General features: G+C 40.4%; 2 protein-coding genes across 11 annotated transcripts in view; both read right to left on the minus strand.

The window, feature by feature from the left end:
* Positions 1 to 744: 744 nt before the first annotated feature.
* On the minus strand, positions 745 to 10,801 carry LOC112557124 (heterogeneous nuclear ribonucleoprotein A3-like). Of its 2 annotated transcripts, XR_003097896.1 has the most exons (11): positions 10,679 to 10,782; positions 9,686 to 10,006; positions 9,131 to 9,332; positions 8,661 to 8,732; positions 8,265 to 8,330; positions 7,897 to 7,968; positions 7,567 to 7,665; positions 3,888 to 4,019; positions 2,966 to 3,072; positions 1,633 to 1,699; positions 745 to 885 (listed from the first exon to the last, which is right to left on the minus strand). XR_003097896.1 is itself a non-coding variant. In XM_025226772.1 (10 exons), exons 1-9 carry the CDS (start codon positions 10,682 to 10,684, stop codon positions 2,996 to 2,998), a joined length of 1,047 nt encoding a protein of 348 aa, XP_025082557.1. In that variant the 5' UTR covers positions 10,685 to 10,801; the 3' UTR covers positions 2,355 to 2,804; positions 2,966 to 2,995. The 2 variants fall into 2 exon arrangements, 1 of the variants encoding a protein (XP_025082557.1); XM_025226772.1 differs by lacking the exons at positions 745 to 885; positions 1,633 to 1,699 and adding an exon at positions 2,355 to 2,804 and having other exon boundaries at positions 10,679 to 10,801.
* Positions 10,802 to 13,976: 3,175 nt separating this feature from the next.
* LOC112556354 (unconventional myosin-Ia-like) overlaps positions 13,977 to 27,947 on the minus strand; it is a 79,439-nt gene continuing 65,468 nt past the window's right edge. For 8 of the 9 annotated variants that reach the window (XM_025225278.1, XM_025225280.1, XM_025225281.1 and 5 more), the window contains 7 exons: positions 24,913 to 24,987; positions 23,624 to 23,755; positions 23,143 to 23,249; positions 22,815 to 22,950; positions 22,417 to 22,569; positions 21,768 to 21,904; positions 13,977 to 19,272 (listed from right to left, as the gene is read on the minus strand). In XM_025225278.1, coding sequence (XP_025081063.1) covers positions 19,149 to 19,272; positions 21,768 to 21,904; positions 22,417 to 22,569; positions 22,815 to 22,950; positions 23,143 to 23,249; positions 23,624 to 23,755; positions 24,913 to 24,987 — 864 coding nt within the window. In that variant the 3' untranslated portion in view covers positions 13,977 to 19,148. The remainder of the gene's footprint in view (positions 19,273 to 21,767; positions 21,905 to 22,416; positions 22,570 to 22,814; positions 22,951 to 23,142; positions 23,250 to 23,623; positions 23,756 to 24,912; positions 24,988 to 27,947) is intronic. The other variant, XM_025225275.1, reaches the window with a different exon arrangement.

Raw genomic sequence — 27,947 nt, forward strand, 5'->3', positions numbered from 1 at the left:
AAAAAAATATAAAAAAACCACTGATGAATTTGGGGAAAATATCCATCAAGCACAACTTGGTAGCTTTGCTGGATTTAACTATACATTATACTTTAAGCCTTTGATGATAGTAACACAAAAGCTGTTCTATAGTTCTTTCTGTGGATCACATTAGAGCCAAAGCTGTGTGCAGTATTCTTTCCCGAAAACTCGCAATTTAGTTCCTGTAGGACTTAGCATACTGCTGTTTCTATATGCTTGTCACCACATAATTCCACTATCAGTAAAGTCTTTTATCTACTCACATGAACTGAAGAAAAAGTAACTGTCAACATTTGCTAAAAAGGTGTCAAGAGGAAGGCATTACATGCTATCCGCACTACTGTATTTGTTTGGCAGAGGGTGATCTAAATACAAGTCTTTGTTACAAATAAACTAATCCGAAGCCAGACAATCAACCATGCTAGATCATAATACAAAATGCTTTAATCATCTCAATAAAATGAAAGACATACTTAGACTTTCCAGATTCTTGTTATTCATTACAACTAACAGTCTTTAACTTGGTATCTTGAGGTTTATCTGCTAATTTATTCTCACTCCATCTTTTTTCGACTACCAAGATGTTCCTGTAAAGATTTTACTTTTCACAGAATTCATTATGACATGTATTTCAACCTTTTGCACTGACTTTTTACAGTAAAGGATTCCTTTAACAAATTACCCCCTACACTTCAATTACACCAACACACCACTCTGCATTACTAATCTTATCAGGAGCAAAAGCCCTTGGGCTCAGTTTGCAGACATTTAAAACATTGACCAATATTGCTCTACATTTTTTAAACCTGAAGGATGGTGACCAGTCCTAATTGCAAGTGCCCATTCTTTGATGCATGCAGTTTCCTGAAACAAAATTTCATTAATAGTGAACAGGTAGTTGGTTTAAAACTATCTAAAAGCAACAACCTGAATGACTACCACAAACAGAAGTTGGAGGAGGGTGGGTGTATGTGATTTCTTGAGTAGAATCTGCAAAAACTACAAAATTAAAACAGAAAAATATCTTTCTCTTGATTTTTATAAAAACTAGTTGCACCTGATGCAACTGAAAGGAAATGCTGCTTGATCTCATTCTTAAAATCATACTGTTATTTAATAAGGACCACAAAATAAGGCACCTTGTTCATCTTCAGTTTAGCATTCACAACAAGAGTCTGAATCTCATTGCATTTACTGTTGAAGGTATCTTGGAATCTAATCTGCTATGCCTATGTATTATCGCATGCAGTCACATTAGATTTAATAATAAAGGAAAGTTTTATGGCACAGTTCTCTGCTTTACTGAAGCACTTAACAAAAATAAAACAAATTCACGCAATAAACTGAGACTAAAACATATACACAAACAAGTGTACAGATATCTATAAACAAGAACAAATGCAGCATAACATGCAAACATAATGTCTATAGAATGACCAATGAGTTGATGAAACACATTAACTCAGAAGTTGGTCTCAGCTTCCTCAATACAGTTGAAAAACAGCTAAAACATTATACTGACCTTTGATTAAACACACTGGATCTGATATGTACTCGCATATATCAATAATCAAGATCAATCATATCTACCATAAAAGTGATAAAACTTGCCTCTCCTCAATGCTTGGCCAATTCCAACTCCCAACTCTTTGTTGACTACATGCAGAAGTGGTAATATCTGTATTCCAAATTAAGAAACAAAACTTTTTAAGCATTCAGTACTCAAAGCTGACTAGCAATATTAAATACCCTTAAATGAAGGTAGAAGACAAAACGTGCAAATTGAACGTTCTTGCAGCAAAAAAGAAAATTTCCCTTAAGATATAGATTACTTTTCCTTTTAATGCCAATACATCATGACACGAAAGGAGGATTTAAAGCAGATATACCAAGTAACCTAACATCAAGCCGAACTGCTCGAATTTGCTGCTCCATACAAGGTACCTAAATAATTTCACAATAATGTACCCTATTAAGTAGGCCACATGTGATGTAACTGAATTGTTGGAAACCATGTTTTGCAATACTATACCTGACCATCAACTATGACGACAAATGCAGAGAAGCTGGTGTCTTCACTACTGTTCAAATTTCCTCTTGCTAGCCTGCGGTGGCTAGAAGTTACAGCTGCTGCCTATTTAGAGCTGAAGCTAACGCTTCCTCTCCTGTATTTTCAGGAGCTTTAGTTTCAGACACTTTAGTAGCCATTTTCTATATTTTGCTGAATTCGAACATGTCCACACACAGACACACGCACAGAAAACTGCCTTCATGTCACTTATTCTCGCCATGCTAAGTACGCAAATCCATAAAGACAAAGACTGCAGTCCACAGCTTTTGATTAGGTCAACATTTAATACCTAAGAGCATTAAGATACCAGTACACAGGGATCACGCGCAAAAACAATGACACGACATCTAAAATGCATCAGCATCCATCTCAGAAAGCCGAATTACGAGGTGGGACATCTGCATGGGCTTAACAGGCTCTCGACAAGTACTAATATGAATAAAGACTTTGATGAAATCATATTCGCTCCCTTCCTGCACAAGAGTTTATCGGATAAGCCTAGAGATCTTATTTCCTGCCTGAAGAAGCCTGCCTGCCTGCCACTGGCGACGGTTCATTTGGCCAGCCTAGTGTTGTATTAGAATTTCCTGCCCGAAGTGTTTTGATCCTGCCTGCCTGCCTGTTCTGTCCATCTAGCTGAGCCTGCTTCCCTGCCTTCTCTAGCTGCCTGCCTGCCTGTGTCCACTGTAGCAGCTACTCTAGCTCAGCTTGCCTAGATACAACCAAAAAACCATCGTCAGTTTGCCAGCATGTCCAAGCCTAAACACTATGTAGTGGCTTGTGCCTTGTTTATTGTTAAATTGCACTTCAAGGAGAAAACCTATAGCATTAAAGTTGTCGAGTTTACCTTGCTGAAAGCGTAGATAAGCTCACCTGTTACAGATGCTGATGGCAGCAAGATATTCAGCGACGACCATACCCTCCTGCTCCACCCCCAAAACCACCTCCTCCTCCTCCACCACCACCACTGCCATAGCCACCTGAGCAGTACAGAAACAAGATTCACAGAAATGGCATAGTGTTAAGGCTAGACAACTGTCTAAGCTGCAAAAAACGTTTTTAGGTTCACAAGATAGCAAGGATATTTTTCTATCGGCTATTTAGCACTTGCATGGGACTTCAAAAAATTGTTTTACTGCACTTGTCACACTATCGGTTGCCATGGAAACAATTCAAAATGGCGCTCAAACATTTTAAAAAGCTTTCGTTAATTTTGTGAGTAGACTCAAAATTCTGTTCGAAATAGTTACCTAAAAGTAAGATCTACCATCCTATGAGGGGGATTTTTCAAAATCGTCCTAGTATTTTTTTTTTAATTTTGTAAAAAAGTGTGGTAAATTTTAAGAAATTATTATTTGAAAAAGTATAACTATCAAATATTTCTTAAAAAGCCCTGCTAGAAATGTTTAAATTTCTCAATATAAAGTTATAAGCTTCTGAAGTAACAATAAAACGAGAGAACGAGGAAAGAAAAACAAAAAGCTTAGTAACCACTGAACATTTTCTAAAAGCGCCCTCATTTTAATGTTTACATATGCATAACCAAATTTCAGGTCTGTATCACATGTCAATATAAAGTTATAAGCTTTTGAACTAAACAAGCTTACTAAAACAAACTGAAAAGGCGAGTGAAAACAAAGTGAAAGCTTAGTAACTACTAAACCACTAATTATTCTTTTAAAAAGCCATCACTGAAATGTTTAAGATTTTGCACAATGTTATTGAAGAGTATACACCTGATAAAAGAGTATGCAGTAAAAGGCTTAATGGATATTACATGTAAGCAGCAACTCACCACCGTAAGGTCCTGGACCACGTGACATATAGTTGCCTCCTCTCACGGGCCCCCCACTGTAGCTACTGCCATAGTTAGACCCAAAGCCACTTCCTCCTCCTCCTCCACCACCACCACTGCCTCCCCAGTTTCCTGAAAACAGCCATGAAAGTATCCTATCAGAAACTATGTCCTTTAACTCATCAAGATTATCAACACCTTTTAAGGCCAGACCACCCACTCACATCATTTTAAAAATTTTACTACAAAACTATATAACAAAAATTCAAATCATTTGGCTAGGTAAATCCCATCTGAAAAGAGTTACATCCCTTCAGATAGGATCCTTCCAAATCATTCTTAAATGCGCACTGAAAACAAACCATTTCCTTAAGCATTACCCCCCAACACTTCACAGCTACTCCTTTTTCAACCCTCTGCCCCTTTACAGTTTATTGCTACTTCCCTCCTCGTCTTCTGCTGAATTGAGACACTCTTAAGTCTTGTTACCTACTTCCTATTTGGCTTTCCTATATTTCTTTTATTATCAGTAATGTTGTTGATCCTTCCAATCCTTAGTATGTACACTACTCATTCTTGTCTGAAGGGCTAACTCGGTCCATGCTCAATATGTTTATAAATGTACAACCAATATCTAAAAACCCTGTGTCTACTAAAAGCTTCCCATGTTTCAACTGCCGCTGTCTTTATTGAAGCAGTGGCTGTTAACTCGTCTCAGACAGCGCTAGGGCAGTCATTGGTAATAGAATAGAGTTGTACCAGTGGGTTCAGCCTGCAAAGGCTCTGGCACAATTGGTCTCCGTTCTCACAACATATAATGAATCATCACCGACAAGAATGCCACAAAAATAAAGTCAAAATTACACAAGGGATCAATCTGATCTTTTGTGACTTTCTGAATATCCCTGTTTTATCCAACGCTTTATGAACATTTTTTTGAGACCACCCCCCCCCATTCCAAAGAAAAAACTTTCATTATAAATTTGAGTTATTAAGCTCTTTTGTTTAATAGTGAATTATTTTTAAAATGCTTTAAATTTGTGTGCACCTGAGTTATAGAATGAACATTTTAGTTTTCAACTCAATATGTTCATAAATGTAGAAACCAATATCTAAAAAACCTGTGTCTACTAAAAGCTCCTCACGTTCCAGCTGCTGATGTCTTTATTGAAGCAGTGGCTATAAACTCGTCTCAGACAGCCCTAGGGCAGTCATTGGTAATAGAAAAGAGTTGTACCAGTGGGTTCAGCCTGCAAAGGCTCTGGCACAATTGGCCTCTGTTCTCACAACGTACAATGAATCATCACCGACGAGAATGAGACAGTAAAGGTGTGCAAAAAATAAAACAGACAAATTACACAAGGGCACACTCGAAACTTTTGTCATCTATGAATATCCCTGTTTTGTCCAAAACTTTATGAACCATTATTTAAGACATCCCCACAAAAATCACTCACAATAAAAAAAAAAAAATTACTTTAAATTTGTATGTACCTGGGTATAAGAAACGTCAAGGCCTGGATATAATGTGTTAATGAATGTAGAAACCCAATATCTAAAAACCCAGTGTCTACTAAAAGCCTCTCACATTCCAACTGCTGATGTCTTTATTGAAGCAGTGGCTGTTAACTCGTCTCAGACAGCGCTAGGGCAGTCATTGGTAATAGAATAGAGTTGTACCAGTGGGTTCAGCCTGCAAAGGCTCTGGCACAATTGGTATCCGTTCTCACAACATATAATGAATCATCACTGACGAGAATGCCCCAGTAAGTGTGTGTAAAAATAAAGTCAAAATTACACAAGGGATCAATCTGATCTTTTGTGATTTTCTGAATATCCCTGTTTTATCTAACGCTTTATGAACATTTTTTTGAGACCACCCCCCCCCCCCATTCCAAAGAAAAAACTTTCATTACAAATTTGAGTTATTAAGCTCTTTTGTTTAATAGTGAATTATTTTTAAAATGCTTTAAATTTGTGTGCACCTGAGTTATAGAATGAACATTTTAGTTTTCAACTCAATATGTTCATAAATGTAGAAACCAATATCTAAAAAACCTGTGTCTACTAAAAGCTCTTCACGTTCCAGCTGCTGATGTCTTTATTGAAGCAGTGGCTATAAACTCGTCTCAGACAGCGCTAGGGCAGTCATTGGTAATAGAATAGAGTTGTACCAGTGGGTTCAGCCTGCAAAGGCTCTGGCACAATTGGCCTCCGTTCTCACAACATATAATGAATCATCACCGACGAGAATGCCACTGTAAATGTGTGTAATAATAAAGTCAAAATTACACAAGTGTCACTCTGAATCCGCCTTTTACTCGAAGTCATCAACTAAGGTTATATGATGACAAGGCACCCAGCTCCCATAAGCAAATGGTGCATGTGTGAGCAGTATGCCCAAGATGAGCGCTGAACCCAGGACAGCCAACCTTCATTGTATTAGTAACAGCCACTAGCTAACTACTGCGCAACAAGATCATACCCTTTCTCCCCAAAGAAAAATTACCAACACTTCTACTAAAACAGTCTATGCTGCAAATTATTTCGTTCAGACATATCTATGAATGGCATTTTCCTGTGTTCTTTTGTCATAATAAAAGCAACTATCGTTAAATACATACAGAAATCCCTCGACTATCGTGGGAGATGCGTTCCAGAACAACCCACAAAGACCAAAAATCCGCGAATAGAAACAGTATAATATTATTGTATTTGTACACTATATTAAGGGTTTTAAAACTATCCCCCATAGTTTAATGCTAGATAAGCCTTTCCCATTTCTTTAATAACCATAATCACACTGTTCGGGGCATGTATCATACCTTTACAATATATATATATAAAAAAACAAATACGTAATATGTACGGTAGTGTAATATAGTACCTGTAATAGAACGAAAGTACACAACAAGTACACAACATGCCACTGTACAGAGCAAATCGGGGGCTGGGATACAACACAGCACTATCTGGTTGGTCCCTTCTCTAGCAACCAACCTTGTGTTGTTTACAATTGTGAGTGGGCGAGTAGCATCTCAGGCAAGCAATGCTTATTCAAGTTTCAAAGTAAATACATGCACTGTTTACTGTAATTGATATTTATTTTATTATTTATAACATTTCTTTATTGTTAGAATATCAGTAATATATTTTTATACATTTTGTGTTTCTAAAAATTTATATTATATATTTTTCAATGATCGAATTTTGCAAGTCTACGAAGAACCATTGATTCGCAAATCCTTTTCCCCATTTTCTTATAAAAACCCATGAAATAGTGAAGCCGAGATAGGTGAGGAGCGAAGTGGTGAGGGATTACTTTATTTTACAAGCAACACAATAACTTTAATGCTGCGAATGTTGCTCTTAGTAACACGCAACAGGCATTTAGAAAAAAAACCAACTAATTTTACAGTTTCTCATCTTTTAAAAATATAGCATGTGTTAATACTAATAAAATATAAAGACTGGCTGTTCCTTGCAATAAAGAATTTATCTCAGTCAGCTGTTTGGCAGTTGTTGATCAACAAATCAGTTACCAGTGGGCTCAGCCTTTAAAGGTGCTGGTACAATTGCCTCTGCTGCTCTCACAACACAAGATTTATTGTCATGGATGACAGCCAGTTTAGTTTTTAAAAAATAATGATAAAAACAAATGTTCAAAAAATTTTCTTACCACCACCTCCATAGCCACCACCATAGTCACTGTAGCCACTGCCACCACCTCCATAACCGCCACCATAGTCGGATCCTCCGTAACCACCTCCTCCGTAACCTGTTCCATCAAATCACAAGTTTACAATTCTATCCAGAATATTTTCTAACATGTAACTGCTTCAATTCATTGCCTATCTGCATGTTATTCTCTAGACGTCCAATTAAGTTAAAAACCCATCAAAATTCACCATTCAACTAGTTACAGCTGAAACACAGCTGGATCATAAACAAAAAGACCAACTGTATATGCTACATAAACAAGGCTTGCCAATACAGAGAACCACCTTACCTCCTTGACTATAACCTCCTCCATAATCACTGCTGCTGCCACCTCCTCCAAAACCACCAAAGTCTCCACGCCCTGAAGAATAATACTTTACTTAAAACAAGCAAAATTCTCTCCCTATGCACGAAACATTCATCACCGGGAAAAAAAAAAATTTAAATATTTAAAAAATTGTTAGTTTTTGGAGTATCATGTGACCAGTCTATAGGTAAGTTAATGGGGGAAACCAGAATTCATAAGTACACTAACAAAAGTTTTGTGAGGATCACGGCTTAAAATTAGACAAAATGGAAAAGCAATCAAGCTATCTCTGACCTATGGTACACATGACATGATCAACAAGGAAAGCACTTTTATATCACATTACTAACCTCCTGGACCTCTCACTGGCCCACCGCCTCTGCTTCCTCTTCGTGATCCCCCACCTCCACCACCAGCTAGAAATCATAACAATTTCAATGCATTACTATCTATGCAAATCCAAACTTGGTCATGGGAATTAAATTATAAAATGCAACAATAAAGCTATTTTAAACAAAGACAGCCAAGTTGAACAATCTCTCAATAAGCTGGAAGGTAAGCATCAAACCAGTATTACAGTCAAATAATTGTACATTAGGAAACACCACAATAGTCTACACTTTGCACATCTTTGCTCTAAAAACTGGTGGGTAAGAGGGCTAGCCAAGTTTATTTTAAACACAATTTTTTTTATTTCAAAATAGCATTTTCATAAGCCTAAAATATTATGAAGCAAATATACTAACCATTCATTTCTGTTTTAGATATTGCCTTTTTCACTTCAACGCTCCGCCCATTCAGTTTGTGGCGTTTCTTCACTGTAAATGAATATGAAAGTTTTCTTAGCAATCATATTTATTGTACAATGATTTTTTTTTTTACTTTTGAACAGTCAACTGCGCTTTCTCCCCTCTCATAAAAGGGAAGAAGCAGACTATTCTACAAAAAGTGTAAATCTACATGGATGGCAAATTTAAGGTCCACCTGCTGACAATCAAGAACACGACTGAAAGTGGAGAGCAGGTGAGGAATAAAGACCACAGACGATAATAAACACACCAGCTAAGACCGCAGGAAGACAACAGCCAGATATATCACAATTTAACAACAAAAAATTCTAATTTAAGCACAGTGCAGGCCTCCCTTTTGAATAATGTACAAAGGTTAATAAAAGGTACGGTGACTTTTAAAAGAGATGGGTATTAGACATACTTACAAACACATTTATCAACAGCATCGTAATCATCGAAAGTCACAAAGCAAAAGCCTCTCGTTTTGCCTGTTGCCTTATCAACTATCATGTCCACTTCTTCTATCGGTCCAAAGCTGCCGAACGTTTCCCGTACTTGATCCTCTGTCGTGTCTTCCTTGATGCCACCAACAAACATTTTCTTTACGGATTGCTGGGAACCAGTTTCCTGTAACAAAATCATTTTATGTGCCTTTCTATCACATGTAAAGTAGACACTTCAAATATACAAGCATAGAAATAGAAGAGAAGTTTGCCTGAAATAGCCATGAAAGTATAATTCACAACAAATGAAAGACCAAAACCTTCTTTTCCACTTTTGATGGGGACTAAAAGTGGAAGGCATATTTAGCTAACAATGACATGTTTTCACGTTTGGCAGAAATTAATATTAAAAAAATCAAATGACCATTTAGGGTTAAATGTTTGATTGAGGAAGCAGAGGATCTCATCCATAACCGCACAAGCACAAGATTACTGGGACAATGTCTAGAGAAAACCAATGTAGAAAAAAACAAACACCTCTCGTGGCATGGCGCGCTTAGTCTCCACCTGTCGGCCGTCAATTGTGTGAGGTCTATTCCCTTGTGCTTGATCTATGCCTTCTGCATGCTTGTATGTAATGAATCCAAACCCCCGAGATCGTTTTGTGTTTGGGTCTCGCATCACAACACAGTCAACAATCTCCCCCCAACTTTCAAAATGTTCTCGGAGACTCTTTTCGTCTGTCTCGTAGCTGAGTCCTCCGATGAACAGCTTTCTAAACTGCTCTGAATTGGGATCTGTATGATCACCCTCATCACCACCACTTCTGCGACGTCCTCCACCGCCTCCTCCATAACCCTTGAGGGAAAAAAGGATTATAATATTTAAAAAATTAATCAGGTTGTTCGACTGCTAATATAGGGCTGACAGTTTCTTAACACAAACGTTTGATACATTTTTATCGGCTGTTTCATCAACAAGGCTTATACTCTTTTTACCGCTGATCATGAAAAGCGGATAGTCGATCAACCTTTGAAAAACACTAAGATCCAAAAACGCTGATCAGGTAAAATGACAATAAAAGATACTAGTTCTGAATTTTCGTCACTTCTATGACTTTTTACTCAAGTGAAACTCTAGAACAATTATTTGAAGATTTGCAGATTATCTGTAGTCTACAATCGCCATAGCCGAATCATTTACGTAACTGATGCGAAACGTGCTTGAACCGGTTTTTATACTCTGTGCATTTAATAATGCAAGACCAAAAAATTCTGTTACACATCGCTGATAAGAAATTTTACTAGTGAATGATGCAAAAAGCATTTCATAAATTTGCTATTTAGAGCGCAATAAGTAGTTTATGGACGACAAGAAAATGGCGGTTTAATCAATATGGCGACTGTGAGACCGGTCTAGTAAAGCTTAAATAATATAATAATCTAAATAACTTCCATTTAATTAATGCTACGCTTATATAAATACTTAAGTAAATAGCAGCTATCATGTAGCGTGTACTCTCAGACCTACCGGCATGATGAACAGAGTGATAAAAGTCTAACTTGTGCTTCCACACAGCGTGCTCCTTCCTCGCTTATGAAGAGAGAGACATGTCACGTGATCATACACGTCAACTAAATTTTAAACAAAATTAAGATTGAATAAGGCTATCACAATATAGAAAATACGTCAAACTAATAATAATAACTAATAAGTGGTTTCTTTTTAAAATAAAATTTTCAATGCGTATTTAGGAAGTACTTTTGGTACCACGTGACAAGCGGGAAGTCTAGGGAAAGGTCACAAAGAAAGGTGGCCAAACAATATAATGACAATGATAAGTAAAATATGAAAGAAAATGCTTTTTTTCATGTAGCCTTCGCTCCTTACGGGTAAAAAAATTATCTCAGTAAATGAAATAATTAAGTACTATGAGGATAATTTGTAGTAAACAAAAGGACTGACCCCCTAACCCTATAGCTGGCCAAAACCGCGCGGCTCTACCTGGCGCCAAGTCAGTCCGTTCCTCTTTGGTATTCCAGGGAAGAGGACGGAAGTTCCCAACTCCCAAGGAGAATTTTCCAATAAAATTTTAGCTGTCGTTCGTCGGGTGTTGTCTAATATCCACCTCGCGTTGTGTTCTTATCTTTATGTTTATTTACATAATTTACACATACAACTACTATAGCTATTCTAAAGTTTCTAACCTAACTACCTAGCCTACCGAAACCTAGCACTTAACTCCCTGGGGTGGGGAAAGAGGGGGGGGGTGAGTGACGTGTGCCGCTTCCCAGCGGACCAAAACACCTTGCGGCAGAATGGTACTTCTCACTTGCTCGGGATCCAAAGTTTTACTGCTTTTCAAGCAGGACCAGGGTGTCCCTTTCCAGTTGGGTCCATGTCATGCCAGCTCCCTCCACCTCCCGTCACCCGATCTCCTCCATGTCTGTCTGGGTCTGGGTCTCCCAGCCTTGCGCCTTCCCTGTGGGTTCCAGCCCATAGCTTGTCTTGTTGAATTGTTGGCCAACTTTCACAAGGTGTGACCGATTCATCCCCTCTTCCGCTTCTTAATGTCTTGGGTGGCAGGTTTTTGGCTGGTTCTCTACCACAGGTCTGTATTGGAGATCTTATTGGGCCATCTGACGTTGAGGATGTGGTGCAGACATCTGTTGACGAATGTCTGAATTTTGTTGGTGATGGTGTTTGTCACACGCCATGTCTCAGATCCATATAGGACTATACATTTGCGTTGAAGATGCGGATCTTGGTGTGTAGAGATAATGCCTTGGATTTCCAGATAGGTCGCAGGGTGTGGAATGCAAGCCTGGGGTTATTTATTCGGCTTCTTACATCTTCATCTGCACCTCCATCTTTATTTACTATGCTGCCAAGGTAGGTGAAACGGTCAGACTCTGTAATTCATTCCCCAAGTAGTTGGAGTGGAACGAGACAAGCTCTGGGCAGACTGGGCTGGAACCTGAAGGAGGGAGGCGCAAAGTTGGGAGACCCAGACAGACATGGAGGAGATCGGTAGACAACATCGAGGCTGATGCAGCTGGCATGATATGGTCCTAACTGGAAAGGGACGCCCAGAACCTGGTCCGATGGAGTGGTGTAGTTGCGGCCCTACACTTCACTTCAATTAGAAAACAAGAAGTGGGAGTGGGGCTTCTTGCTTGTTGTTGATCCGCATTACCTCCGTCATTTTTATGTTGATGGTCAGGCCAGTCATCGCTGCTTCTTCTGAGAGCCGAGTGGGCTTTGTCGGTGCATGTTGCTGCTTGTGGGACAACAAGCTGTCATCAGAGGAAGATCGTCGACGAGAGCATACAACCTAGCCTCACTCTAGTCCTCACTGCGAAGGGGTCAGTCTTCTTTCCGTTGTGGATCACCTGGCATGTCGAGTCCTCATACAGCTGCTGGATTATGGCAGTGAACTTTGGTGGAAATCCGTAGTGCAGCATCAACTTCCAGATCTGATGGTTTCCCTGTACGGAGTCAAAAGCCTTCTCAAAATCCACAAATGTCATGGACCACTCTATAATATTTCTTAGTGTAGCGATATGGTCTGTGCATGATTTACCCTGCCTAAAGCCTGCCTGTTCTTGCCTCAGTCTCTTGTCTAGGTCATTCTTCAGTCTCTCCGGGATGATTCTGGTCACCGCCTTGCTAGGAATGGACAATAGCGTAATTCCACGCCAAGCACTGATCATCCCCAATAATGATTTTGCCATTCTTATTCTTTATTGGTCTGCATGCATTGGTGTTTTTGGTTTTTTGGTTGTTTTTTTTTTTTATTCCTGACAGAGTTCTTGCAATTTCGTATAGTCTCTTTGTGTTATTTTACCCGGCTGCTTGTTCTGCCACTGCTACCATTCTGTGTGCGAACTGTCTCTCGTCGCCTCTTGCACTCTTCTTCACTTCTCGGTTTATCTCCCAGTATTTTGCTCTGATTTGGAATTCTGCTGATTAGTTTTGGTTGAATGGACGATATCTGTATCATCTGTGGATTACCGAGAACATATTACTTGCGACATAAGTCACATAACTCCATGTTCTTCGTAGCAGATGACCGACCTGTCAGTGCTGCTTCACACAACGCGCATGATGCTCGACTTGCTAGTACGAGCACTATTTTGAATTTCTCCTGGGATCAATAAAGTTTATTGTATTATTGTCCTTTGACGAAGATCACTGACGAAGGACTAGTGACACTGCGTGCAGTGAAAAACTCAGGGTTCAGATCTCGTCTTCGGACACTGTGACACTTTGTCGGCAGGGTTGGGCGTTGGAGGTTCTCTCCAGGTACCAAAGAAAGGCAGTCTTGTGAATGCAAGTTCTCTGCTTAACGCTTTTACATAAAAGCAACAGATTTGTGGAGATTAAAGTTCTAACGGAAGTGTTAAATGGCGAAGAATGTTGTTGGGTTGCAAATGAGCGTGGACAAACTTAGCACATTTCAATACAGTGCAGATCAAACAACGAATTTTATCCATCGAGAAGGAAAGGTGTGATTGGATATTGCCAGTCTATGCTGCAGGTATCGGCTAACTCCAGTTCGTGGATGAAAAAAAGCCATTCTCTTTACCTCATATACTCTAATAATCAACCACACTCATTACATAATTACTAATGTGGAGCTGTGTGTGCGCGCGCCCACCAGTTGTTTACTTTTTCCGATCTCTTGTCAAATCTTCTTTCCGTGACTTGGCGCTTTTTTACGTGATTTAAACATGTTCCCAATGGATAACTAACCCTGTCGAACACCTGAGAAAGACGACACACACTCTCCGACACAACAACAGATAACTTGAGAAGACGTCAACACCACCGTCAATCTTTGAATTTTATTACTGGTGGTTCTACCGCATATAGGACAGCATGCACAATAAAATAATGAAATGTACAGACAGATTGAACAAATCGTATGACATTCACGTATAAATGAAAAGGGCACTTGATTTGACACACTGGTGATTTGGCAAACCCAGGACAGATCGTTCAAGGCATATTCGCATACAGTCAAGACCTCTAAGTTACATCTCCAAAAGATTGCAATGGCACAATGGAGGCTATCGGACCCTAGGGTACTCGGGCAGACAAAAAAAAGGTCCCTTGCTTTCATGTTGCCGTCTCAAGCTCGTCAACACGCGCGTTCACAGCACGTGCGCTCCGCAGAGACACCTGACAAAATTCTCGCAGCTCACCTTGGAGATCAGAGACCCCGATTCTGCAAACAAATTGGCCACTTTTTTCGGTCCGAAGACAACTAATGGTTGACTACTTGACAGTGGAGAAATTCAGTATGAAAGTACAAATAGTGGACTAGCGTAGCTAAAAGATTTGGCAATACTCTGTAGCAGCTTAAGTACATGGCGCAAACTCTGTAAAGACCATGCTACTTGTGTTTGAGTGCACGACAAGACAGAAATCATACACATTTTGATTGTTTCAAAAAAGTTGTATAAAACCCGAATAACACAAGCCAGTCTCTCTACAGACGCTGTCTCCTCCACAAACCCTAGTGAAGTGGCAAGATTGCCGGTAACCTGAACATGGAGGAGTCATGCACAGTCCGACTTAGCTCCGTGTGTGTGTGTGTCAACACCTGGCAGGTACACTGCTAGCGGCTTGACATCACAGACAAGCTCGCTCAAATCTCAAGGCTTTCCAGGACATTTCTACGAGTCAAAGAAGCGCGCCTGCCATAAGAATTTAAAAGTACAAAAATGTTTTGAAATAATGAAAGAAACGGGAACAGTCCTTGTTGGATTATCTACTACTTGTGCGCTTGTAAAATCGTAGGCGCTGCGAGGGGGACGAGACGTTTGCACCATCGACTCTACACCGTCGAGAGCGCCAACATGTGCCTATGTGTACACAGCTGTGTGAGTACATGTGAGACAGTGTAGCGAAATCTTTGTATCGATGTTGATATGTGTGTGTGTGTCTTTGTGAATCCACGTGAGTGCAGACGTTATTCTTATATGAGTCTGAAGTTTGTATCTTTACTAGTTGTTTCACGGTAATTTTATTTGTATAAAAAAGACATTATCTTTTCTGCAAAAGCACGGTTGGCCTAGTTAAAAAAAATATTTTATCCCTTTATTTAGTGCCAACGAAATAGTTTAATTTTGACACAAATAATATTGCAACATAATGTAATGCAGCAAACATTTTAACTTGAAGTAGAAAGCAACTCAAGATCCTTCTCAGTATAATAACAAGATGCCAAACACAGGTTTCTCTATTGCGCCACTGTACGTAGGCGTAAGTCGAAACATTTTTTTTCACCAAAGAAGGCAAGTAGAGAACTGGCTAGTGGTCACTTGTTGGCTGCACATGGTTATGTAGAACATTTAAAAGACACTATTGACGAGAGAGGGAGAGGCAGAGAGAGGGAGGCAGAGAGAGAGAGGCTTTAAATTTAAGTTCAAGAACAGATCTTCAAATGGTGTGTCTCTTCTTGATCAGATGAATGAGAAGGCGCAATGTTTCGCCTCCGATCATGCAGGTAAGACGGTTCGTCCTCCGACTGACGTCATCACCGACCAATCCTGTGAGGCCTGCCCTTCGCGCTGCTCCCGCCACCTTTCTCTGTGAGGCCGTCAGCAGCAGCTGTTGATGCACAGCGGTCGCACCAGGCGCAGAATCTAATGTGAAGAAAACAGCAGGAAGACAAGAAAGAAGAGTTAAACTCTATCACCAGAACACAGCTGCTGACAGCCAACACAGTTGTTTGTTCGCCTCTCTCTCTCTCTTTCTTTGACGTTGATAGAAACTGGCTCCATGCACAAAAAATAAGAACTGAATCCAGGGTACACAGCAACAAAAATATTCATGCCTGAATAACCCAAACATTAAAAAATAAATAAATAGCGAAAGAGAAATTGAAATGAAAAGCTGCTTAAAGAAGGCGCAACTACCAGTCTCTACCACTGTGAAGATGTCAAACGTGTGAACGCTGTGAAATAACGTCCATCACACGAAGAACATGTCCAGTGAACAGTCTCACTCGTAGTTTGTTTCCACGTGAATCACATTTTGGCCTACGTGGAAAACACCTGTAACGCCATCTGTGACGTCACCACAGGTAAAATCGAGTGTCGGTGGCAGGTGCGACAGACGTCACGTGGAAATGTTCACATCACCGCTCTTTGAAGCTGCTACGACTAATTGTCATCTCTAGCAGCACATAATTTAAAAACATTTAGGCAGAAATAGCAGTTAAGGATAAAAGTCCGCAGCATACACAACGCCGTTTTCTGCTACTTTTGTGCTAATAAAGAACGGCCCTAAATATGCTATCATAACCGGGTTTTCACAAATCTAGACTGAAAAAAGCTATGTACGAGAGGCCAGATAATTCAAACTCAAACCATCAATCAAATAAACTTGGTTCCACAATACTGTCAAGCGCACAAAAGATTTGTAAAAATACCGAAAATGAACATAATCTGAAAACTCCACATACCTTACTGGAGAGAGAAAGAGGCTACTTGAACAAACACTAGACTCGCAGTATAAAGAAATGTTTTTACAATGGCGCCTTCACGAACTACATGCTGCCACTGTCTGAAACACGTTGAGTTGTACACGTAGGCACAATCCTCCACCTCCATCACCACATGCACCGTGTTCAACAACATATACAAGACTGTGTTCACACATACAGCGTAAGCACACAGAATGACCAAAGTGATGTAAGCACTCACTGACCTACTAATTTCACATTAAACAAATACAACGAATGGACCAACATGCCACGATCCGTGCTCTGACGATTGACTACACGCAAGTTAACACGTGAATGAGCGAGAAAGACAAATTGTTGACATCGGAAACACTTCTTGGGTGTCAAGCATCGTCAACACGTTTCTCGCCATGTCTTGCTTGCAGTCGAGAATACAACCGCCAAGGCTTCCGACAGATCGCCGGTACACAACGGACCTGCGTCATGCACTCTACCACTGCCTGATTACTCACCTGAATTATGTCACCTCTAAAACTCAACAAATATCTTGGGAAACTAGCGCACGCGCACTGTATCTCTCCTGTTCATCACCGTTTGAACTGAAGGGACACCACGTGACATCACCAAATGCAATGCACTGAAAGACCTTTGAAACATGATTATCAAGACTTGAGGGTGGGGGCTCCACAAACGCATGCACAGGAACACTCACTGGTATTCTACATGCAAACTGTCAGTCTACAACCTCTTATGTCACTCTTCTCTTCACACACCTTAGTTCTCAGGCGCCAGGTGTAAACACGCATTAGACACTAGCTGCAAGGTTTACACCAGGCAGTCAGGTAACATGTTTACGAGTTATGCTCAGTTTAGCTTACTGATCGCACTGATGATCCCTCTAGCCAAGTGTTGAACATTTGGCCCCGACACACACAGTACAGCGCACTGCAAACGCATCTGATACAATGACCGAGAGAAACAAGTCGATATCTTTGACGAGCTAAAACCTTCTGAGTAACTGCTTATATAATGTAAGGTAACCGCAAACTGGTCCGACTGTTTAAAAAGGGGTCTGTTAACATATTCCGATTACCGTGGAATTTAAAAAAAAAGTAGCAAAAGAAGAAAAAGAATCAAATTCAGTCACAGACTGCGGCATGCAAAAAAAAAAAAAAAATTAAAATTTAAACTTATGTGTACTTTCTTATGCTAGTTTGTTCTCATGATTATCTCGATAATGTTTAATCAGAAATGACTGGAGAAATAAAAACTATAAATATACACACAATCAAAGCAGACTTAAAATGCAAAATATCACACAATGGCAACATCCTCATTCGGCCTTGACATATACATTGGTTCTCAATATCCATAAATAAAACTGATTATATACAGTGTATAGATATACCAATTGATGACTTTCAATATAAGAATATATAAATATATATGTATATATGCTCTTCATACTGGTGTTTTAATAAGGAATAAATCGTAATAACAAAGTAGTGTATGCTGGCATCTGCAATGTTTTGATAATACATGGTCCAAACTCTGAAGGAAACCAAAAGCACCTTCTTGCAATAAAAACTGTATGCAAATAAATGTTATAAATAAAGAAAGTGATGTATTTCATATAAACACAATAAAATCAAACATAATTCCCTTGTAGTACTCTTCTACTTCTATTCCTATGTAGTGGACATTTTATTCAAGCCCTTGTCTTCGTCTAGACTCCTTTAACATGCAGAGAATTTTCCCAACGTTGACAAGTTATCAAACTGCAGATGTTTATTTTTCCCTGCGCTTTCTATCTCTAACCCTTTTCCTGGCGATTACTTGAACAACTTTTTAAATTATGGGTTTACGATGTAAACAACAATGACTAAGGATGTCTGCTTTATAAATAATTTTCTTTTGACAGTTTTCTTAATAATTTTTCATTGACCCTACTCAACAGGAAAACACAAACGGTTAAAAATATCTCGCTTCTTAAAAGCGTATTCAGGAAGCGGCATGTTATCGTAGGAAATACGTTTATTAGTTCAAACCTCTGTTAATAGAGTTTTGATTTTAAGCCATCTACTGGCAGAGAAAAATATGAAGATCATTTTATATCAACTTTCTAGTGTAGTTGTAAACAACTCCTGTTAGCAGCTCTCTGCTGCAAATGGTAGTTTCCTAACTGAAAGTTCTAAAACATACAGCAAACAGTACAGTTACCGCCATTCAGCCAGCCTGCCTCTCCATCATGCACACCAACCACACTTCCTCGTCACACTCAACGTGCACTCTCAACGACCGAACCTCAGTGTTCTTCGCTGCACTCATCAGATCCTCCAAACCTTGCTGCGGTTGGTCCACTACAAACATGTGAGGAAGTGAGTGCCTTTATTACCTTTCGCACTCATACTCATCCATTCCAGTGCCACCCCTCCACTGTCCACCCATCGAAAACCACAAAATAAAATGTCCCACAAAGTAAAACAACGCAAGAAAGAGCAGATCCGCTGTACAGATCAGGGTTGACTAGGAGCCTATCACGTCCAGGTGTTTGCCTTTTCTGCTGATTCTCACATTATCTCCTTGCACCTCCGGATGGCCGTTCTTAAAGGATACCTCCACTGTGTGACCTTTGAACTCCGCAAGCAAACTACAGCACCCGCAGACATGCGCGCAAGTTCACCCGCAGGCACACAAACACACGAGACACAGAGAGCTAGCTGTGAGAACATACTCTTTCAAAATATGATGAGAGCTGGGTACCTTTCAACACACACACACACAAGCACACGCAAGAGACAGAACAGTGAGAACACAACTATTTTAAAATATGCTGAAAGATGAGTACTTTTGCAACTCTCTCTCTCTCACACACACACACACTGCCATGCTCACTTGCACATTCTGGCACCCGTTACACAACCCATGATTTCGCATGCACACGCATTTAGTCCATGTAAAGGCAGCAAGATCAAACAAACATTAACAAATTAAGACTTAAAGTTGACAGGAGATATAGACCTTTTAAAACAAGAATTAGTACAAGTATGCACAAGAAGGTCAGGCGTCAGGCGGAGCGCAGATGGCGTAAGAGTAGACTGGAGGTGGATCGTCAGATTTATCGCCATACAAGGAGCCAGTGTTCAGCCATCATTGTCAAAGCTAGGTCGCGGTATGTTATGAATATTCTAAGCTCTGCAGTTTCTGATTCTCGCAAGATGTTCGCAGTTGTGAATGGTCTCCTGGGTAAAGATGTGACTCAGCCTGTTCTTCCAGAGATGGATGATCAGATCGCTGCCAGTACACTAAGTGCTTACTTTGAAGACAAGATAAAGACCATCATGGACAGCTTCAGTGACTCGGTTGCTACTGTGGAGCAAACCAGTGACTTGTTTTGTGGCACGCCCCTCTCTAACTTTCAACCAGTGACAGAGGATGAACTATTGAAATTAGTTCGGCGTTGTCGCCCAACCACGTCTGTGGATGATCCTATCCCCACTAGTGTTCTTCTCCAGCACCTTGACATTCTACTTCCTGTACTAGTTCGCATAGTCAATGCTAGCCTTTTCTCTGCCTCTGTACCCAGACAATTTAAAACAGCTGTGATCAAGCCTATCTTAAAGAAGCACAACTTGGACCCTAGCTTGTGTAAAAACTATAGACCTGTTTCGAATTTGCCTTTTGTTTCGAAACTTGTGGAGCGTGTCGTTGCTCATCAGTTGACATTCCACCTGGACCGCTACAGCTTATTGGATAAATTCCAGTCGGCGTATAGACCCAAGCACAGCTGTGAGACAGCCCTTCTGCGTCTTATGAACGATCTTCTGTGCAGTGCGGATGCAGGGAAAGTGACTCTTGTGGTCCTCCTTGATCTGAGTGCGGCCTTCGATGTCATTGATCACTCCACTCTACTGACTCGTCTCCAAATGGAGGTGGGCATTGGTGGTTCCGCCTTGCAGTGGTTCCATTCCTACCTCAGTGATCGCACACAAAGGGTGATGGTCAATCAAGCTTCTTCAGTGACAGTTCCACTGCTGTGCGGTGTCCCGCAGGGCTCTGTTTTGGGCCCGGTTCTATTTTCTATTTACACATCTCAGCTTGGTCCTCTCATTGAGAAGCATAATGTGAACCGTAAGATGTTTGCAGATGACACTGAACTCTATTTTTCATTTAGTACTGACAGTGAGTCGGTGCGTGCGGCAGTTTGTGCTGTAGAAGATTGTTGCTTAGAGGTCAAGTCATGGATGCTGAGGAATAAACTCAAGCTTAATGATGAGAAGACAGAGGCGATGCTATGTGGTTCCAAGCTTAGCCTTAGCAAAGTCTCTCTAGACTCCATCCAAGTGGGTCAAGCTAGAATTCCTCTCTCCAGCTCCGTACGGAACCTTGGACTCTATGTTGACAATCTTCTAACTATGTCTGATCATGTCAGTTCTGTAGTCAAGGCATGTTATTTCCATATCCGCACTCTTGGACGACTCCGACCCAGTCTTAATAAGAAGACTGCAAATGCAGTTGCTGTGTCCCTCATCGGTTCTACATTAGACTATGCCAACAGCTGCCTCTGGGGATTTCAAAGAGCGAGTTGTCGAGGCTACAGCGAGTGCAAAATACGGCTGCGAGGATAGTGGCAGGAAAGAAAACAACTGACCATATTACTCCTGTACTTCGTGACCTACATTGGCTTCCTGTGGAGAAGCGAATTGAGCATAAATTGTTAACCTTAACCTATGGCTGTCTTCACGACCTTGCGCCTGCCTATCTGCAAGAACTCATTCGCTGTTACCAACCCCAGCGGAACCTTCGTTCAGCAGCACACTTCAGACTTGAACGACCGAGTGTTCAGTCAGGGAATGCTAATAAGAAGACTGCGGGTTTCAGATCCTTCTCCAATGTAGCCCCGCTTTTGTGGAACTCGCTTCCCCTCTCGACCAAGGAGTCTGATAGTATTGGATCTTTCAAGAAAAATCTGAAGACTCACTTGTTTAAACTTTGAAGTTTTCATTTGACCTGCAGTTTGGTGGCTGCTGGGATCACCGCGCATTGAGCGCATCTTTGTGATGCGGATACTGGCGCGCTATAAAACTACATCATCATCATCATCATCACAATCTTTGTCCAAAACATTTTGTCAATACAACATACCGTGGAGACACCTGGACCTCTGGTGCCTTGCCTGTGATGTTTTCTATCACCATTGAGGTCTTGGTGACGATTTCTATGATGTGATCATTGCTAAACACAAAGTCTCCTTTCTTGGTCAGCGAATCTCCGTTGTCTTGCTACAACAAACACATGGCACTTTTAATGAACCTGTAACACACACTGTGTTCTTTCATGTTCTTGGTAATGCTCACTGTGCATGTGTTTGTGTGACTGTCTGTCTTTCTTTATCACTACTGCCCTTTACACCGCGTAAAAAGCACTGAGCTTGCCTCCGTGTGGGGGAGATGCTCTATATAAATCCTATCATACATGACAATCTTAAAGGCACTCAAACAAATACAACGCATCCTTTAAAAGAACTGTAAACTTGTTAAACAAACACGCAGACTATTGGTAATCAGAAGCTTTACTTAAATACATCAAATATGACCATAAAACAAATTTTTGGTTCCATCTGAAATGCTTCTGCTGCAAATGCTTCCTAATTTTGATGAATAGAAATGAAAAAGCACAGCAAGCTGCTTGTCTGACGCCAAGGCTGCCGACTTTTCTTTTCTATCTATCCGTTACTGTTATCATCCCTGCCTATTAATGCTAAGTGGAGAAAAGAGACCAGAACGTGTGGAACCTTCTGTAAGTGGAATACGAGAAGGCGGTCCTTGTAGGGTGATGTTGAGATCTTGGTCACTAGGGACAGAGGGATGCGGTACTTGAGGGCCAAGGTCTTCTGGTCCAACACTAGAATGGCTTTGGAACTAATCACCACCAGCTTGCCCACCATCTGGAGAAAATAAACACGCATGCACACACACACACACATATAATATTTACAGGAAAGAAGCGACTCAAAAAGGAAAAGGAGGTTTGAACAAGGAAGGACTGCAGGAGACCCGACCTGTTACCCACACAACCCTGCGGAGGTAATGAAACTGCAAGCCAGATAATGACCTGTTTCAGGTTTTATTACAGAAATCGAGACGTTGTGTACCTTCCAATATCTTTAATATCATATGCAGATTTACTAACCTTGCCGTCTGCTCGGTTGATCTTCATCACATTATCGGCGAAAACGACGTAAGAATCGTCGGACGACTGGTACAGCTTCTGCCACTTGGGATTCTGTGGTAATCCTATGTAGTCTCCCTTGAAAGGTAGCGGCACACTGAAAATGCCCAATAAATAGTTTGACAGGAGACAAATGAAGTAAATGTTGTATATTGTTACAACCACTGAGAACAGCGTTAACATCTCGTGCGAAACAGGGACAAAGAAAGACACGTGACAAGAAATCACACACAACACACTTTTGGAGACTGTTAGAAAATACAAATGGCAATGCCGTAAGGATGCTTACGTTGATGAATATATTGCTTTTTTGTCTTTGAAAAGAGTGCTGGCTGTGAGCTTTTCTCTCATTCTGAGTTTACTCTTCTCGTCGAACCGCTGTCTGTACTTCAAACACTGAAAAAGATGCAGGACATTTAAGATATTTTTGTTTTAGGCAGCTTTTGCAATGAGGTACATGCAGTGCCAGAAAAGGTGTAGCTATGTGAAAAAAGGATATGTTAGAGAATGTGTTAGAGCTGTCTTACACGCGCTTGAAGATTTGTGTGCCTGCAGGATAGCATAATGTTTATCGTGCACCTACATGTCTACATGCATACACACACTCTGCTCGCTCGCACACAAACTTCGTTTTCTTTCTCTCTCTCTCTCTCTCACGCGCGCACGTTGAGCTCTAGTTCGAGGCGCGGTGACAAAAGAGACAGCCCAGCCCTTGTGATGATCTCTGTTGACTACAGGAGAGGACAGGGCGAAGAGCTTTGACCACTAACCCGCCAGCGATGGTAGATGCGCCGCAGCTCCTCCGAAGTGGTGTGAAAGCGTTTGGGCGGCACCGGCCAGTCCTCGCTGGTGGGCGACATGGACGGCAGCTTTTTCTTCAGGTTCAGCAGATACTGCCGCATCTGTCACACAGCCACAAGAGATTGTAAGCTTGCATCATAGCCGGTTTTCAGGATAAAATAGCAGCAGACATGCCCGAGAGAGGCCGGCATAGCCAACTGCCGGCAGGTATCAGATTTTTAGGACTGCAAACTTTGATGATGCATGGTTTTATTAGAGACCCAGCTAGGTGCAGATTCCACTATTTAAATGATTGTGTTTCCTTAATATTTATGTACATGTAGTTGGTTTGAGTTAATTACGAAGCACTAATTCCCAAGCTCCGTGTGCAAAATATAAGCCTTCAAAGATATACATTCTGAGATAGAACAGAAATTCATAACCACACCCAATCAAATATATTAAATACTATGAAAGGCTGCATTTAGAATCTTTGAGCTTATTCAAGTATGTCCAGCTCTCACAATGGCTGTAGTTTAAGCTTACCAATATTCCAAATTAAAGTCATGGTTTTATACACACAGTTCCAATGTCAATGATTGAAAGTTTGCACATCGCTAACATAGGAGGAGGATGTTATATGACATTACGGCAATACATATTTAACTCTTTCCCATGAAAAAGGTTTTCCCTCGGGTTGACCTTTAAATAAGTTTTTTCCCTCCCGACTACGGTTCTTCACTTAACAATGGCATTCACATGAACATTTCCGGTCAGATATTGATGATTTATAACAATTAATTTTGAATATAGCTTTACATTCTCGTTTTTTATTACTCCTCGGTTTTTTTAAAAATGTAGTACTTAAGAAATATGTGGGTTGAATAAAGAATACAAGAAATATGTGGAAGCACTGTTTAACTAAGCACAGATAAAAGCAGCCTGATGCTTTACTAAATACTTTGACAAGCTTTCAAATCTTCTCAAATCACCTAGATTTTTTTTAAATGTCGAATTAGGTTTTTGCACACAAGAAGAAAAATAATTTCAAGATGCGAGTGTCAAAAATGTACAGGTTGCGAACAGTACCCTGTCGGTGGAGACCGACCTACGTCGATCACGTGTATGTGTTCTCGAGGGTTCATGAACTTGCACTTAACTAGGCGTACATGATGAATGAAGACTATGCTGTAGAGGAAGTAAAACTTTAGGGTGCAGGCCACACATATACCGATGGACTGACCGACAGACAAGCATATACAGCATATACACTACTTACCAGCGCTACCTTCATGAAGCGAACCACCTTGGGGCCAGCGATGCGGCGGAACTTGGGGCTGTAGGCTTTGCGCACCTGTCAAGCACGAAAACGTTTTGTCAGTGACTTCCACCACTCCACCTCTCGTGCTTGCACGCCAACATGCACTGCGCGTGCATGAGGTACCTCCACCAAACAAGCTGATACGTGGCATGGCCAGACAAGTGAGCTACTACACCTAGTGGACAAGCTGCGTGACTGGACTATACGTCCAAGAGAGTACAGGAATGTCGCCGGCAGATGACAGTTGTCAAGAAATCGTTAGTAAAGATACAGCCACTACACCTCACTAACCTCTAAAAGACAAGCTCTCGGGTAGTCTATGCTGTAAAGTGTTCATTAGTAATGATACACCCATTACACTTGGCGACAAGCTTTTAGTCTGGATTAATTACTCAAAAGAACCTCGGTGATCGATGTTCCTAACTGTCAAGGGAGTTCTGTGAACTAAACACGACTGTAAATTTTACTTTGCAGGGTTAAAATATCTACAAACACCCAGATTTCTTTATCGTTTGCATGCTGACATAACTCAATAATACGCATACAAATATCTGTGCAGCATGCTTAGATAACTTGAATATAAAAAGAAGAGATGCTTTCAAAAATGCTGGTTGCATTAAATAGGAAAAAAAGCATGCTCATGCACAAAGTCATCATGCAGATAGTTCTCACAAAATATGATATATTGACATGTAGTGACGAGAGAAGACACGAGAAGCGACAAGATGGTTTCTATACAGAAATATAAATATCTTTGTCAAAGATGAACAGAAACTATGCGTTAGTCACTTTCACTTTATTTATTCTGAAATGTAAACAACTAGCACGAGCCCTACTGAACGTAGGCAAAGCTGTCCAAGATGTTTATCCAAGCTGTTTGGAGTTCACAAAATGTCGACACAAACTGGAACTAACTCCGCCCTGAAAATGAGCGCGTGCACTGAAAAGATCTTTACATTATGACCGCAAAAACTGAATTTCAGTTGAACGCCCAAAACACGGATCAAGGGCATAGCTGCTATGTGACAAAACTATGTGGACATTAAAAAAGGGGAATAAGCTGAGATCGCAGGTTTTATCCTCGTTGTTGAGGAATAATAACAAAGGAAAGCTTTACAACATTGCCACATGTAACGTATAGTTTGGGATGTGAGCAGACAGAAGATGTGTCAGTACATCTCTCAAACTAGAAGTCACTGATGGCGACTAAGAAAAACAGACACCAGAGTATAAAGTCAATTTTTGAACAGTCCTCATCCGTTAACGAAGACCTGTTGCACTAAGTTGCCTCATTCCACGGACAGCATAGTCATATCCACATTATCATCCGGGTACTACAAGCTGCTCACCTTATCAGATGGTGTCAACCACACCACAGGACAGTAGATATTAATATTCAATGTCCATTGTAAATCACGCCGCAGACCTGCAGACTTTGCTTGTACCTTCCAGTGTGCATCACATAACTGGAGAGGACACTTTATATCCACTGTCTTATATCCACAGACCAGCTAGCAGATGGAAACAAGTGAACTAGTGAGAAGTGGGCTGAGGGGAGGGGTACAAAAGAGTTCCGGAAACTCCAGGCTTACCTGGGGCAGATAGTAAAGAGAAGCAGGGACAACCTGCAGCGCTCAGGCAACATTGGCCGTGGCTCAGCAAACTCATCAGAGAGGTGACAAGTTGCAGTATTTGCATTTGAAAATGACTGTTGGAAACTTTCAGTGAAACTAACCGTGCTTGTTATCCGCTTTTGATAGTCAGGACTAAAGACTCTTCTGTACACATTGTACAGCGAGGGGTACTGCTCAATATCACTACCGTCATATTTGACAGGTGAGAAGGAGAAACAAATGTAGAGACGTGTCAAGTCATCAACTTGTTCAATGAAGATATTCATCATCCTAAAGCTCTTCCGCACAGCGTTGAAAATCTTATCTGGGACACTTTTAGGCACAAAACAGAGGAAATTAAAGTTTAAAGACACAGCTATCTGTGGAAAACTCCACAAGCGTCATTTCCTCAGAAGTTTTAAAATTGACAATCAAGACCAAAGAAGAAATGTACAAAAGTTAATAAAACATTAATTACATCCACATGCAAAAATCATACATAATTTAAAAATCATTCTACGAGTCAAACGCGTTTTACATAGCTGCAATAAAAAAGTACTTTTCAAATCATAGAATCCAAAATAATACATAAAAAGCAAGAGTCACAAAAAAATAATCTTAAAATGGCTCAGGCGTTCTCTTCGAACCAAAATAATCTGCAATTATGAATAAAAAAGAAAAACAGAAGGAACATAATTAAATTTAATTTCGAACTCTCCTGGAGGCAGTCAGTGTGGTGAGCACGAAAATTGCAGTCAATTAAAAAAAGGAAGTGTAAGCTATCGAGCTTTAGATAAAATAAAAAATAAATAAATAAAGGAGACGTGGCAAACTACAGCTGGAGATGTGTCGCTTTGTTAGTACAGTTTTCTTTATGAACAAAAGTCATTGTATTCTAAAGTAAATGGTTAGAATTAAAAAACTATTAATCAAATATAAAGCATTCCGTATGTATGGCAATTCGGTAAATCACAATCTTTACAGATTATTTCGAATCTTTCTGACCACACAGCTCGCTAGCTGATGCTACCTGATTTCTAGCTTAGATGCCCAAACAAACTGCCTCTAGCGACTGAAAATACGACATGCCATGCATACGGTCACACTGACTATACAGCAAACAGAAAGTTAGTTTCAGGTTCTCTAATTAGTCGCTTGTCGCTCCAAGGAACAGAATCTTTATAAGACAATGCTCCGGTTAAGAATACACGCAGACGATACTTGGAAGTTAGGTTTTCAGTAAATGAGAATATAACATGAATTTGGAAACAAGTGTTAGGTGTAATTCTAAAAACAATTGTTTAGCTACTGTTTGGTGATGAAACATACTACAGGGAAATAATGCATGACATGTGTTATAACATCAAGAGAGGACAGGTA

Source organism: Pomacea canaliculata, linkage group LG2 (assembly GCF_003073045.1).
Source record: "Pomacea canaliculata isolate SZHN2017 linkage group LG2, ASM307304v1, whole genome shotgun sequence".
NCBI classification, from domain to species: Eukaryota; Metazoa; Mollusca; class Gastropoda; order Architaenioglossa; family Ampullariidae; genus Pomacea; species Pomacea canaliculata.